Source organism: Bombina bombina, chromosome 1 (assembly GCF_027579735.1).
Source record: "Bombina bombina isolate aBomBom1 chromosome 1, aBomBom1.pri, whole genome shotgun sequence".
Taxonomy (NCBI): Eukaryota; Metazoa; Chordata; class Amphibia; order Anura; family Bombinatoridae; genus Bombina; species Bombina bombina.
The window spans coordinates 168,563,788-168,580,558 of record NC_069499.1 but is presented as its reverse complement, the minus strand read 5'-3'; the positions used below and the strand labels follow the sequence as shown (position 1 = coordinate 168,580,558).

At 37.6% G+C, this 16,771-nt stretch overlaps 1 protein-coding gene across 1 annotated transcript in view; it reads left to right on the top strand.

Moving 5' to 3' along the window:
- Positions 1-1,183: 1,183 nt before the first annotated feature.
- Positions 1,184-16,771, top strand: part of LOC128645004 (protein farnesyltransferase subunit beta) — a 152,279-nt gene continuing 136,691 nt past the window's right edge. The window contains exons 1-3 of the mRNA XM_053697715.1: positions 1,184-1,282; positions 9,982-10,046; positions 15,894-15,966. Of these exons, the coding sequence (XP_053553690.1) occupies positions 1,184-1,282; positions 9,982-10,046; positions 15,894-15,966 (237 nt within the window). The remainder of the gene's footprint in view (positions 1,283-9,981; positions 10,047-15,893; positions 15,967-16,771) is intronic.

Genomic DNA, 16,771 nt, shown 5'->3' with positions numbered 1-16,771 from the left:
AGTAAATGAGTACGAGGAAAATTACAGCTAAACACAAACACCGCAGAAATTTAAAAATAGCCCTGGTCCCAAACGGTAAGAAAATTGAAAAGTGCTGTGGTCACTAAGAGGTTAAAATCGCATGCCCTATCTGAATTATGAAAGTTTAAAGGGACATTAAACACTTTGAGAGGGTAATATAAAATGATAAATCGTATATAGCAAAAAACTCTGCAATATACTTTCATTATTTATTTTGTCCTGTTGTCCTGTAATTTTATTCTAAATTGTGAGCTGTTCAGTTCCTGTTAGAAATGGAAGTGCAGCAGAAAACTGTTATATTCCACACAGCCAGTGACTGCACACTCTAGTGACCTATTTATAATTGTCCCTGATTGGCCGCAGCAGTGAAGGTAACCTAAGTTACAACATGGCAGCTCCCATTGTTTTATAGTCAAAACTTTACACTTATTTTGTCAATTATTAAACAGCTAATGAAACTTTAAAAAATACATCTAAATCTTATTGTCAGACTAATATTTTCTTTGAATGCATCATTCTATCTAGCATTTATTTAGTGTTTAATGTCCTTTTTAATTTTGACTTGATTGTCCCTTGAAACTACAGCAAAATCACTATACTAATAAATTAGTATAACAGTTTTCCCATTCAATATTGGGGATGATTTATCAAGCTGCATTTGCAGCTTTTGAGTCTGCTGTAAGGCTGCACTGTCTTGTTTGGGGTGACTCAGCTGATATGCCCTGTGACAGAGCTGCCAAGCTAAGGATGCTTCATAAGGAAGCCTTCAGTCTTCATACATTTTTCGTATTATAAATATATATATACATTTTTCAGTCTAAAAGTAATATTTATAGCATCGCAAATGTGTAAGAAATTAAGAGTAAATACATGTAGGATGGAAAGAATGTGTAGTTTACAACTCCTATAAATATAGTTTAGTTACTAGCCCTATATAATAAGTGGAAAGGGCGTGGCTATACTGCAGTAGGCAAGGTTTACCGCAGAGTAGGTGTATACTGTATAAGCTAAGAAGTCTGGAGGGAGTAGATCAATAGTGTAAAAGGGCGTGACTGTAAAGAAGTAGCGCGGTGGTTTCAGTAGAAGTCGTTTTCTTGCGGAAGTTTTTAGATCCTGCTGGGCTGCCGTAGCTCGGTGACAGTGGGCGTGCTGTCTATCAGACATGGCGGAATCCGCTACAGAGCTGCGGTGTTTGCGGGATAACCACGCTCAGGAACGGCTGCAGGATGACTCGGCGCTTACTGAAACCTCCGCAGAGCAGGTGAGGTGTTTGGCCAGACTAGTTAGCAGCTTCATTAACCAGGCATGCATACACATTAACCAGAGATACGTACTCATTAACCAAGGAGTTCTGTTACACATTGTAAAGCATTGCTAAGTTCTTACTGGCGATCAGATGGTTTATAATTTTATATCAGAAGAACGTGCTTTGCCACACCCGTCATTCACCTAAAATTGATGGGAGATGGGACGCTCAAAATGCCTGTCACTCCCTAAGAACAATCAATCTAATGATTAACTGAGAACTTTATGAGTGACATGTAAACGCTTGTAAACTAGAACACCCTAAACGATTAAGACGAGTCTATAGGAAAGGACAATAGTGATGTAGACAGGATAACTTTATAGTAATTTACTTGTGTTATCGCATTTACTTAGTTTTCTTGGTATCTTTTGTTGAAAAGCCCAGAAGCAGTAGTGATTACTGGCTACACAAATATGCCTTTTTTGTTGGCACACTGGCTGTGTTCACCTATGTCCCAGTAGAGCATTGTTGCTCTTGCACTGGCTTTACCTATGTTTTTAACTTTTTTGCAGGTTGATCCAAAATGTGAAATTTCCCACACCCACTTTAAAAGAGGACATGCTAAATACCCATAGTATCTCAGCAGGTGATTATATCACTTGAAAATATGGTCTGTTACTGACTGACTTCTCCTGAGGGCTGCAGTTGGAAATTCCTGACATAGATGGCAAAAATGTCATGGTTACTAAGGCTGTGGCACTGTAATGTAACAATTCTAGTAGTAGTGGTGTGCAATCATGTGTTAGCTCTTTGGATATCAGGGAATTCTGTAGTTTATTTTATGGAGGCTTTTTACCAAAGCTCACACACCTCTCCGTCCTCTAGTAAATGGGCTTCATAAAATAAGATATTTAGGGGGGAAATGTTAATTTTGTCATGGGTAATTCTCAATTTCCCATATATTTAACCCCTTAAAGTGAAGGTCAATTTTAACTAACTGCACAGCACCCATGTAAACATTATAAAATAACTATTAAAGTCGCTAACATATTTTTTTTAAAAAGTATATGAATTTATAGTAAAATATATATATATAATACCGCCGTTTCTTATTTGTACTCCTCCCCCGCTCCACTTCCTTCTTTGCATCTAATGACGTAGCGAGCATATCAACAAGCTCACCGCGTCACTTCAAAGCTCGTGCACAACACCGGGTTCAGAATGCGCATGCGTATTTTAACCGCATTTGCGCATGCGTAGAAATTTTCAGTACGTAGCACTGTTAGATTGTATTTACACAAATGTAAACTTGGATCCATACTTTGGAACGCAATAGTGTAAATCGCTTTCTCTGTCTAATTCTAATTTTTCTCTGTCTAATGACTAAATCAATGTAACGAATGAAGACATACAGCGCAATACGCATGCGCATATCATGCACGAGCATGAAGACGATGACGATAGCCCCGGTTACACACATGCGCAATAGTGATTGATGACGCGGGTAAAAAGGGGCAGGACGCCCCGGGGGAAGAAAAGTAATTGGCTCTAGGATGTAGAAAACCTGTCAATCAATTGAGGGAAAATATCGGGCGGACAATTACGGTAATACGGAGGGTAATTGTAAATTAAAAATTTAAATGACAAGAATATTTTTCAAGCTATTGATGAATGAACATCATACTGATTTCACATGTAAAGTCTCAAACTGTAAACAAGAGCGTTGGACTTGACCTTCACTTTAATGACCACAGCACTTTTCCATTTTCTGTCCGTTTGGGACCAAGGCTATTTTTACATTTTTGCGGTGTTTGTGTTTAGCTGTAATTTTCCTCTTACTCATTTACTGTACCCACACATATTATATACCGTTTTTCTCGCCACTAAATGGACTTTCTAAAGATACCATTATTTTCATCATATCTTATAATTTACTATAAAAAAAATTATAAAATATGAGCAAAAAATGGAAAAAAACACACTTTTTCTAACTTTGACCCCCACAATCTTACACATCTACAGCCACCAAAAAACACCATGCTAAATAGTTTCTAAATTTTGTCCTGAGTTTAGAAATACCCAATGTTTACACGTTCTTTGCTTTTTTTTTGCAAGTTATAGGACAATAAATACAAGTAGCACTTTGCTATTTCCAAACCACTTTTTTTTCAAAATTAGCGCTAGTTACATTGGAACGCTGAAATCTTTCTGTAATCCCTGAATATCCCTTGACATGTATATATTTTTCTAGAACTTGCAATGGTAGGTGAATACAGCACTTAGTGTAAAGGTGGTGCACGGTGTGGGAGGTAGCTGCTATAGCCTCTGTGATAATGCACTCGTGCTGGTGTTACTACGAGTGCATTATATTTTTCTAGAAGACATCCCAAAGCATTGATCTAGGCCCATTTTGGTATATTTCGTGCCACCATTTCACCGCCAATTTTTTTCACAAACTTTAGGTTTCTCACTGAAATTATTTACAAACAACTTGTGCAATTATGATATAAATGGTTGTAAATGCTTCTCTGGGATCCCCTTTGTGCCACTGTGCACCACATGTGTATTATGTCCAGCAGTGAAGGGGTTAATTAGGGAGCTTGTAGGGAGTTTGTAGGTTTAATTTTTAGCTTTAGTGTAGTAGACATTCCAAAGTATTGATCTAGGCCCATTTTGGTATATTTCATGCCACCATTTCACCGCCAAAAGCGTTCAAATATTTTATTTTTTTTTCACAAACTTTAGGTTTCTCACTGAAATTATTTACTAACAGCTTGTGCAATTATGGCACAAATGGTTGTAAATGCTTCTCAGGGATCCCCTTTGTTCAGAAATAGCAGACATATATGGCTTTGGCGTTGCTTTTTGGTAATTAGGCCGCTAAATGCCGCTGAGCATCACACGTGTATTATAGCTAGTAGTTAAGGGGTTAATTGGGTAGCTTGTAGGGAGCTTGCAGGGTTAATTTTAGCTTTAGGGTAGAGATCAGCCTCCAATCAGACAAATCGCACCCCCTGATCCCTTCCCTTCCCTCCCCCACCCCACAATTGTCCCCACCATCTTAAGTACTTGCAGAAAGTCTGCCAGAACTAAAATAAAAAGGTGTTTTTTTTAAAAGCATATTTACATATGCTGCTGTGTAGGATCCCCCCTTAGCCCCCAACCTCCCTGATCCCCCCCCAAACAGCTCTCTAACCCTGCCCCTCTGCCTTTTTGGGGGCCATCTTGGGTACTGGCAGCGGTCTGCCAGTACCCAGTTTGCAGAAAATAAAGTGCTTTTAATATTTTTTCCCCGTTTTTTTTTTTTTTCTGTAGTGCAGCTTCCCCCCCACAGACAAACCCAACACACCCTGATTTATATTTGTTTTATTTATTATTATTATTTATTAATACATTTTCTGTAGTGTAGCGGTTCCCACCCGCTTCCTCCCTGTGCACGCGCGCGCCCCCCTCCACCACCTCGTGCACGCAAGCACCCCCCTGCTACCCCCGCCCACGATCCCACCCCCCTCCACATCACTGGGCCCATCGATGGCCGCCTCCCAGACCGGCTCCCACCCACCAACGATACCGGCCATCGATGTCCAGTGCAGAGAGGGCCACAGAGTGACTCTCTCTGCATCGGATGGCCAACGGATGTTATTGCAGGATGCCTCGATATAGAGGCATCACTGCAATAACCGGAAAGCGGCTGGAAGCGATCAGGATCGCTTCCACCACTTTCCCAGACCGAGGACGTGCAGGATACATCCTCAAGCGTTAACTGTCTTTTTATTTTTATTTTTTTTTTTTTTTTTTTTTTTTTTTTTTTGAGGACGTACCCTGCACGTCCTCGGTCATTAAGGGATTAAAGCTTGTTAAAGGGACACAAACCCCCTTTTTTTTTTCTTTCATGATAAAGATATTACGTGCAGTTTTAAATAACTTTACAATTGATTTCTATTATCTAATTTGTTTTGTTTTTATCCTTTGTGAAAAAGTATACCTAGGTATGATCAGAAGCTGCTGATTGGCCACTGCACAGATATGCCTCTTGTCATTGCTTTCAGCCAGCTCCCAGGAGTGCATTACTGATCCTTCAACAAAGGATACCAAAGGAATGAAGCAAATTAGATAATATAATTAAATTGGAAAGTTGCTTAAAATTTCCTGCTCTTTCTAAATCATGAAAGAAAAAATGTGGGTTTCATGTCCCTTTAATTGTACATGTACTAGTTCTAATTATTTTTGCGACAACTTACAGAAATCTGTACACTGTAGTGTAATTTCAAATGCTTATATTTGTAATTCTGCTTGCGTCTGTATTCATTCTTATAGCTGCATGTAATTCCATAGCTTTGTATAAGTCATGTTCCAGTTTTCAGGGCTTTTCTAGATCCGCACTCTTGTTCTCTTGCTATCTTTATTTCAAAAGCAGGAATTGAAAGCTTAGGAGTCAGCCCACTTTTCAGCACCCTGGATAGCGCTTGTTTATTGGTGGCTACATTTAGCAAACCAATAAGCGGGCATAACCCAGGTTCTCAACCAAAAATGGGCCGGCTCTTAAGCTTTACATTCCTGCTTTTTAAATAAAGATAGCAAGAGAACGAAGAAAAATTGATAATAGGAGTTAAAGGGACAAGAAACCCAAATTAGTTATTTCCTGGTTTTAGAAAGAGTGTAATTTTAAAGGGACAGTCAACACTTACTTTAACATGTTTTTATATTGAAAATAACAAAACGGAGGTCCGCCTACACTATACCCCTCCTGCCTTGCCGCCTTGCTTCTGTCCTAATCAGCGGCGCTAACTACTCTAATACCCAGTAAATATGGATGCCGGACTCCCCCCACCATTACGTAGCTGCCTTCTTCTTCAACTGATAAGCAAATCAGAATCCAGGCATCGGACAGAAATTGCAAGCGCGTGCAATTTCAGTCCGAGGACTGGATTCTGATTTGCTTATCAGTTGAAGAAGAAGGCAGCTACGTAATGGTGGGGGGAGTCCGGCATCCATATTTACCGGGTATTAGAGTAGTTAGCGCCGCTGATTAGGACAGAAGCAAGGCGGCAAGGCAGGAGGGGTATAGTGTAGGCGGACCTCCGTTTTGTTATTTTCAATATAAAAACATGTTAAAGTAAGTGTTGACTGTCCCTTTAAATAACTTTCTAATTTAAGTTTATCTAATTTGCTTAATTCTTTTGATATCCTTTGCTGAAAAGCATATCTAGATAGGCTCAGTAGCTTTTGATTGGTGGCTGCACATAAATGCCTCATGTGATTGGGTCACCCATGTGCATTGCTATTTCTTCAACAAAGGATATCTAAAGAACAAAGCAAACTAGATAATAGAAGTAAATTGGGATTTTGTTTAAAATTGTATTCTCTACCTGAATCATGAAAGAAACGTTTCACAGTGACTTATTTATCTAGCACTTTTTCACAGTAATACCATCTGTGATACATTTTACATCAGTGAAGCTTAACTCCAGTACTCAAATGTTCCAACAGGAAAGATTCTAAGGATCTCCAGTGAATCTGTGATTGAGCAGTAGACCAAACTAGGCTGTGAAATGCTCATAATATACCCTGATCGGAGTGCTCAAGGGTGGAAATAAACCACTTTCTATATGTTATATTTACTGTAGGTACATCAGCAAAACAAATATAGGGACAGTAAACACCTTGTAATTACAAGACATTTCTGTTGCTATAGAATAGCATATCAGCCAAGTATTAACATTGTTAAAACAAATTAACATCCTTTTTTCTAGTTATTTTTTAATAGCCAAACTTTACTCACCATTTGCCTTATTTGAGGAGCCACTCTGGGCTTTAGTCGGCAGACTACCCGGCTAGCCACAGTCATAAAGTTAGTATAGAATATATTTGTTTGCTTTTGTTATGAATTAAAGGGACAGTTTACTCAAAAATTTTCTCCCCTTTAATTTGTTCCCAATGATCCACTTTACCTGCTGGAGTGTATTAAATTGTTTACAAGTAGCTCCTTTACCCTTATATTGGCATTTGAAATTGTTAATTTAGCATGTGGTATCCCCACCTATTCTGAAAGTTTGTGGCCGTGCGTACCAGCTATAGATAAGCTTTGTAAACACAGCCAGCAGAAGAAATTACACTCCCAGTGTGATAAAGCAGAGATAAGGTAATAAAATGTTGATTTTCCATTGTTCTCTCAAAGTATTGGTGATTGTTTTAAGGACAGATATAAGATAAAGAAGCAGGTATATGTGCACAATGTGATACAGAAATGAGATCTGATTATACCTACAAGCTCAACCCATTTTATTAGGTTGTGGCTTCAAAACACAAAATCATAGCTTTAATATACAGAAATAAACCTTAAAAAGCTAATTTTCATACATTTTTTACTCTGCAGTTGGTAAAAAAAGCAATTGTAAACACATTAAGGGAAAAACTATTTTACAGTATACTGTCCCTTTAAAGCCAATTAGGAACAGATACCTAGCAGAATCAGCCTTGAAAAGTCAGCAGGTGCATTTCAAGTTTTGAGTATTAGAAATTGCTCAATTTTCAGAGTTAAATTACATGAAAAGGGTGTGAAATAAATAATGTAAATATATATAATACAAAGTACTTTCATTATACATAACTAAAATTTTTATATACAAATAAGCGTTACTGACAATCCCTGTAGTATCCCTTCCCGATGCTCCAAGTACCCCAAGGTGTATATATACCACAGATTGCGAAACTGTGACTTAGAGCATGTAATTTTAGCACTAGCAACCCTGCAAGTCTATAAATAGTTTCAACCCATAGTTAATGTACTGCTTGAGAGCCACAGAGAACCACTGGGCCTTGCAAATGCCGCTGTTGACTTACAGGGACTTTAGTGCTAAAGTTGCATGCTCTAACAAATGAGTGCATGCCTTTTTGGACTAGAACAGGGCTCAACAAACCTGGCACCTTTAAAACTAGGCCCTGGTTTGAAGTCCCTAAGACACCTATTTGTGTAGCCACACCAAATATTTAGCCCGGTGCGGCTGGATAATTTCTAGGGTAAGGGTGACATTGATTAGTTTCACTTGCTGTACGGCATGGTAGCTCACACACAGCAGCAGCAGCTAGTGACAGGGCAGATTATCCTGGTGTACAGCCTCCTGTATTCCCTACAAGTTTTGCACCCCCAAGTATCCTGGCAACAGATAAACCTCTACTCGCATAAGCCAACGCGCAGGAAGATGACGAACAGCATGTCAGTGTTCCAGAATTCTTGCTTAATGCTCCTGTCAAAGTGAAGGAACCCATCGCATCCCTCTGTAATTAAAAAAATTCCCACTGTCTCCTAACTAAGCTTCCCCTTCACTTTGACCGGAGCATCAAGCAAAAATTCTGTAACACTGACGCACTGTTTGTCACTGCTGGCAGCTGCAGAGAGGCAGCATTAGTTTCTGGAAGCCTACCTGCGGCCGATGTGCGGCACCGTCCTGCATGCTGGCTGGTTTTTGCCAGTGATGGCCATAAAGTCTCTAGCATTGGGGCTCTCCCTTAGTAATGGTCTTCCTAGGCCATTACTAGAATGTCCCTTAACTATTTTCCGGTTGATGAGGATAATAAGCATAATAATAATGAAAACCCTCGACTGTTATGCTATGAGAACCTTTCAAGAGTACAATGAAGTATTTAATCTATTAAAACTTTTAGGGTTTTATTCAGATCTTATTTGTTATGTTAACTCTTTTGTATTAAAATATCTCACTACATTGTGCTAGTATATTAGCAATTTATACTTCAACTTTCTAGTATTCTTTTTGGTAACAAATTTCATATAATGACAAGGGTAGATTTGTAAATGAGCAGTTATAATTTGTTTAGCTTGAATGGTAATTATTGTACCGTGTAGAATATAATGTTCTAATTCATCAGAAAACCTTTGAATAATCAATGATTTCACTTTGTTCTGAAATCAGTTAGCAGTAGCTTTAGCTCAGATGAGAATTAAAGGGGCATATTTATTTTCTGCAATGCTGCAAACACATTGCAGAAAAGAAAGCTTAATCAGTATTTGCAAAGAGTCTGAAATGGTTTATAAATAATCAATTTGCGCCTCCTCAGGTGCTGCATATGAATATCTATCTATATATCTCTCACACACTCTCACTCTCATCTCAGAAATTTTCTATATTTCACAAATGACTCAAGCTCACAACTTTTTATTTCTTTTCAGAAACATTTGTCTAATGTTTCAGCCCTAATTTGGGCCTTTGTCAAGGTGTGTGTGTATGGCCAGTCAGATGCTTTATTGCCTACCCCATATGCTAATTGGAACTTGCACTATAGGCTCTAGGGAGAGCAGCAGTTATACACTCTCTCTCTTTAGTTTATGAGGTGGCCGGTACAGTATCAAAACTGAAAAAGGCTTAGTCAGTGGGTTGGTAGCGCACTGTACAGTGGAGCACCCAAAGGAGAAACGATCCTTTAGAAACTGTTTCAGCAGTTGTGCAGATAAGGATTAATAATCTATCTTTTTTTGCAGTGGTTTTGTTTTTTTATGGTTGCAGAAAAACAATGTGTACCGTCTCTGTAGTTGGTAGTTTAGGGCTAAGCACTTCTTTTTTGGATTGTTTGAAAAGTACAATTTAGTCATTGTTGTGAGTATAATACTAGAGCAAGCTATTAACTGTCCATTGTTATTGTGTATTGCTGATCATTTCTGTCATCCTTTTTTTTTTTTTTTTTTTTTTTCTCCTCAGACAAAAGTTGAGAAAAGCGTGGAAGCCATCTACAATGCTTTTAAGAACTGCCAAAGGTCCCCAGAGTAAGTGATTTTCCTGCCTATCTATATAGAAGCTTTTTTGAAGTTGGCTATTTTTGTAGTTTTCTTTATTTAGGGCTCCATTTAATAAAAGCTGGGCAGACTAGGTTTGCCCCTGGGAAGATATCTGCCCACCTCTTTGGTGGATAGTATTTAACATTGCTTGAGCAATGCTGTCCCTTGCTAGCACGTGAGCAGGGGCTGTCAATCATCCAGATCAGAAGGATTTAAAGGGACATGAAACCCAAATTGTCTTTCACGATTCAGCTAGAGCATGTGATTTTAAAGGGACAGTCTAGGTCAAAAAAACTTTCATGATTCAGATAGAGCATGTAATTTTAAACAGTTTTCTAATTTACTTTTATCACCAATTTTGCTTTGTTCTCTTGGTATTCTTAGTTGAAAGCTTAACCTAGGAGGTTCATATGCTAATTTCTTAGACCTTGAAGGCCACCTCTTTTCAGAATGCATTTGAACAGTTTTTCACCACTAGAGGGTGTTCGTGTATTTCATATAGATAACACTGTGCTCGTGCGCATGAAGTTATCTGGGAGCAGGCACTGATTGGCTAAACTGCAAGTCTGTCAAAAGAACTGAAATAAAGGGGCAGTTTGCAGAGGCTTAGATACAAGATAATCACAGAGGTTAAAAGTATATTAATATAACTGTGTTGGTTATGCAAAACTGGGGAATGGGTAATAAAGGGATTATCTATCTTTCCCTTTAAGCAACTTTTCAATTTACTTAAGTTGTCTAATTTGTGTCCTTTTTAACAAAGGATACCAAAAGGATACCTAGGTAGACTCAGTAGCTGCTGATTGGTGACTGCACATATAGGCCTTGTGTTATTGGTTCATCTGATGTGTTCAGCTAGCTCCTAGTAGTGTATTGATGCTTCTTTAACAAAGAATATCAAGAGTATGAAGCAAATTAGATAATAGAAGTAAATTGGAAAGTTGTTTAAAATTGTATTCTGTGTCCGAATCACAAAAGAAAAGGCTAAGTAACTGTAGTCTTTAGATCGCACCTACACTAGCGTTTCTGGCTCACTCGTGCAGGCCGAAGCTTCATCCACAGCTAAATAAATGGATAATCACTGACCGGAGCATTACACTCAGAATACCCCATGAAGAGGCTCTAAATAGCAAAAACCTTCAACTGTTCTCATAATATGACAAATGTTATTGCCCATAAATGTCTTTAATACAAATGAGACACCATTGCAGTATGCATTTATTATATGTAATGCTGCTTTTGCTGTAAAATTGTGTTTGTCCCACACTATCTAGGACAGGGGTGGCCACACTTTTTTGTGTTGTGATCTACTTTTCAAATGACCAGCTCAACAAGATCTACCCACTAAAAATTGGCCGACTCCTAAGCTTACATTCCTGCTTTTTCCAAATAAAGATACCAATAGAAGAGAATAGGAGTAAATTAGAAAGTTGTTTAAAATTGCATGTTCTATATCTGAATCATGAAAAAAATAAAATGTTTCATATTCCTTTTTAAGGCTGCATGATTTAGCAACACATGGATGTGCAAAAGCATAAAGATACAACAGATTAATCCTGAAGACAAAAGTAGCTCTGACTTTAATTCGGGTTAACAGTAGCAACCCCTTGTGCCATTTTACAAAACACTGCATTCAAATTACTGCCACTGACCCCCTTTACTTTGCGCCGCGGGCTTGGCAGATATTACCCAGTGAGGTTTACACATATACATTTCAATAGCGCGCCATGCAGACCATTTCTTACCGGTTCAACGCGTTTATTTGCCAGACGTCAATCAGACTTGTTCCTATAGCATAGCACAGCCTCCGACTTTACTTTTTCTATATATCTATTGAGGCTTACCCTCCTAACGATACTATACAGCCATATCCATTGGGAGAATACTTACTAAACCATGCTTTTTGATAGGCCAATTATGTTGTCGTTCAAAAGTCATCTGAAATCGATGTCCCTCAAGCTCCAATCCTGTAGCACTTTTTGTGTCCGACCATCAGACTGTTTAATGACCTGCCCCTTCACACAATGCAGTAGATAAAGCGGTATCCCTAGCAACCATACTCTACTCACGCCCCAGTGTTGAGATTGTGTAACTTGACCACATAATTTTGATCACATCGGCTGTGATCTACCAGCAGTGCCTTCGGGATCTACTGGATCTAGGGAGACCATAGGATGCTGTCATAATGTTGTATATTTAATGAACCAGCTACATACTATACAATGATTGCTTAGAGCAGGGAATCAAACTTCGTTACAGCTAGCCCTATTTGGCTGCAACCAAAAGAGCACGATTCAATAGCTTTGAGTGAAGCACATTCTCTGTGGTCTAAAGGTCTGTGCAGGTTGCATAGGGTTATTGATTTTACCCTTTTGATAAGCATGAGAAGGCAAACGGCAGCAGCACTAATTAAATTAAAAAGACATATAAAATGATTTAGCCCAAAATGCTGTCCTTGTAATGTAGACTCCAGGAAGGATCTGAAGATCATTCTGCTTGGAGAGAAATTGTAGTGTAGACTTTACAGGGCTTAACTCACTGAATGCTTAAAGAAAAAGTGCGGAACCCTCCAGCACTGCAAGATCTCTCACAAGGTTCAAGACAGGCAACTTTTGCTATACTTGTCTAAGGGGTGGGTTGTTATCTGCATTTAGGTATGTGAAAGAGAGACAAGCCCAGTACAATTTAGCACTGTATGAGTTTTGTTACACTTACACTTTGTGCTTTGTATTTTATATCACTTTACACTTCAGATTGGGTCCTTTCAGTATTATGACATTTAAGCTTTGCACTTTCTATGTTATATTTTAATATATTTAAATTTTGATCCAGCAGTGATTTTACAAATTCTGATTATGTTTTGAAAGTTTCTTTGTTCCTTTAACAAATCAGGATCATACTTTGTAGATCTCTGTATGTTTTACAAATAACAAATTACTTTGTATTTTCTCTATTGTAAATTAAAGCAGAGCTTCAGAAAGTGGGAGGGGTAGGGGAGTTCCCAGGGTATGTCTGCAGTTCTTTAAAATACTTAAGCATTTCACTAAAATTGTTAAATAAAATGGTCCAACTATATTATCTTGCCAGCTGTATGCAGGTGAAGTTTGCTCAAAATTCACAATACATTTATTTAAAGGAACATAATACTCATATGCTAAATCACTTCATAGTAATGCAGCATAACTGTAAAAATCTGTTATGAAAACATCACCTGAACATCTCTATTCAAAAGGGAAGATATCTTACCCCACAATTTCTTCAGCTCACCAGAGTAAGTGCTCTGTGAACAGTTAGAGCTGCTGTAAAGCTGCAAGTTGGGGGGAAAAAAAACTACAATATCCAATCAGCATCAGCAGTGCCGAGGTCTTACATTGCTTTGCTGTGATCTCATGAGATTTCACAGTAAACTTCCTTTAAGGGATACTAAACAGAATTTTTTTTTCACGATTCAGAGCATGCAATTTTAAGCAACTTTCTAATTTACTCCTATTATCAATTTGTTTTTGTTCGCTTGCTATCTTTATTTGAAAAAGCAGGAATCTAAGCTTAGGAGCCAGCACATTTTTAGTTCAGCACCCTGGGTAGCGCTTTCTGATTGGTGGCTACATTTAGAAAGCAGGAGGAGGATCTGCGTTATGCTTACCATAGCGCAAAGGCATTTAAAAAAAAAAAAAAGAAGAGTCATTGTTAAGTTTAATGAGTGAAAGTGCCCCTATTTTTAAGATTACTTTTAGTTACCAGGCACTTATTGATTAAACCTTACAATCGCTTTTAAAAAATAATTATATGCAGATATTTTGCCAGCCAGCATTCCGTAATTTCTAAAATATTTTAAGGATGTATAAAATAATGGCTTTAATGGGACTGTGATCATTTTGTAGTTACAAGATTTTTTTTTTTTTTTTTTTTTAACCATGCCTTAGCACCTTGTTTGCTGCAGTTGTTTTTCATTAGGTACACTTTACCCACCATTTTCCTTATTTGAAGGAGCCAGCTTGGACTTGTTACTGGAGTTGACATTTTCTTGGCAAACTATCCTCTGTTTTATCATTTGTCAGTGTTAGACTTGTGAAGCCTGCTATGGCACTTTGGGTTCTTGGGGAAAGATTTATTAAGATGCATTCGCCCCTTTTGAGACTTTGCAGTGCAGGGTCACATGAGCAAACCTGCAACCACATATTTAAAATGCAGAAACGGAATGATTCGCCCATTTGGGATGATTGACATGTCCTGCTCTAGCGCAAATGGTTGCATGAGAACGGGGGGTGGTATCGCGCAAGAGAGCTCTTGTGACATGTTACATTTTGCCATGGGATGCCGGACCACAAGTGGAAACCTCAGCTGGACAGGTTCTCAAACTTGATTCATTTTCCCATTAGAATTGGAAAGCTCACAATTTTCAGACTTGCTAGAAAAGGCAGCAGAATAAATAAGTATATTGTCAAGTTGCTTTAGCATGCACAATTAAAGGGATATTAAACGGCTGGGCACAACTACAGTACATTATGCTATTTTCCTTCTCTACCTGCAGTTCTCTTATTTTAACTCCTTACAGAGTCCAGTTTGTAAAGCTCTGCATTTTATAATGGGCGCCACCATCTTGTAGTGTGCATATTGTTACATCCTGTGACAGAAGCAGTGCACAGATCTGTCTGATGTGACCATGTAAATGGGTACTGTGGAGAACACTGCATTTTGTACTTGTGGTTTATAAAACAAAATTCATAGCTTGTTCATTCTAATAATGGATTTGGGATTTAGTCCAGATATTATAATAAAGCTTTATTTGTTTGTAGGAAAACAATACCTCCACACAGATTTTTATCTGTCTGACTAAAACAATCACTTTTCCTTGCTTGGGTTTTTTTTTGTTTCTGAATTCACATTGACAAAATGCAATTGTTTTAGGACTTTTGCCATAAACAATTATGATATTGTCCACCATGTCATTCACTAGAGAAATTCTACGTAGCTCAATAGCGTTCCTGTTTCCTTATGTATTAGTGGGCTTATCCTTGTGTATGAATTTGTATCTAGACTAACTTTACGTGGCTGACTATTTATTACAAATGCTGAAGCTTTTATATTTAAGACTTCTGTACTTACATTTTGATCAGGCTATTGTCTTTATTATATAAGATTCAAAAGAGTTGAAGGTATTGCAGTGATAAACTCATAAATGTTCAGTCTTGCTTATGAAAAAGAAGCATTAAAATTACAAAAATGTAAAAATATTTTGTGCATGAAACATTTTAAGTGAAATGGATATCCCTGGCTCTGTTGGTTAACGGGGGCACACTTGATAACAAAATAGTTTTATCCATGACAGGAACATGGATAAGTGATTTTAAGTTTTTTGTTTTAAACTTGCCTGAATGCTCATTGCAAAGATATCCCATAACAATACACTCAAATGATGGAATTACATAAACAACCACATTTATTCCTGGGTTTTGTCTTCTGAGATAACATCTTCAGCAATTTCATGAAGCTTATGTTGAAAATGGTTTGTCAGCAATATAACTATAATTGCTGGTAAAATTAAAGGGACACTATTTCTTCATTGCTCATATAAATTAGTCATCAGTTTAAATTAGTATACATGCCATTAAAAAAAAAAAAAAATAGGTTGTGCATTTTTATGCCTCCCATTTAACCATGCAACTTGATTTACTATATTGTACGGAGTCTATGGACAAGTGTTAAATGGACATTGTATTTTTCCGTTTTAAAAAAGGGTATTTATTTTTCCTTCCCATTTTTATGTCCTGAAATAAATCCACATTTTCCTATATCCGCAACAATTTAATACATTTGTGTTTTTATTTTCCTTAGACTTGTTCTGGATCGGGAGGCTCACTCTCACTACTTGAGGAAGGGACTACGGTATCTATCGGGCTCATATGAGGTATGGCAACACGAAATATCTTGTCTATTACCTCCTCTGGGGATTACTATACAGTGTTAACCACTGGTTATTAAATTTAAGAACTTCTGAGTTTTATATTTTAATAAAAACTTTCCATACCTAAGTAGGCTGAGGCGCGCACATCTGGAGCACTATATTGCTGCAGTTCTGCATCACTGTTTTTAACATTGTTTTACATTGTGCAAGCACTTCTGTCGTTAAAGGGACAGTAAAGTCATAATTAGACATTCATAATTTAGACGGAGCATACAATTTTAACAACTTTCCAATTTACTTCTGTTTAATTTTCTTCCTTTTGTTATCCTTTACTGAAAGATTTATCTAGGTAAGCTGAGGAGCAGCAAATATCCTAGGTTCTGGCTGCTGATTGGTGACTGCATATATATAATGATTGTCATTGGCTCACTCATGTGTTCAGTTAGAAACCAGTAGTGCATTGCTGCTCCTTTAAAAAATGATACCAAGAGAATGAAACAAATTTGATAATAGAAGTAAATTGGAAAGTTGTTTAAAATTGTATGTTCTACCTAATTCATGAAATCATGGGGTTTCAAGTCCCTTTACATGTACAGTGGATATAAAAAGTCTACACACCCCTGTTAAAATGTCAGGTTTCTGTGATGTAAAAAAATTAGACAAATATAATTAATTTCAGAACTTTTTCCACCTTTAATGTGGCCTACAAACTGTACAACTCAATTGCAAAACAAACTGAAATCTTTAAGGTGGAGGGAAGTAAACAAAAAAAACTAAAGTAATGTGTCTTATAACTGGGGATGTAGCT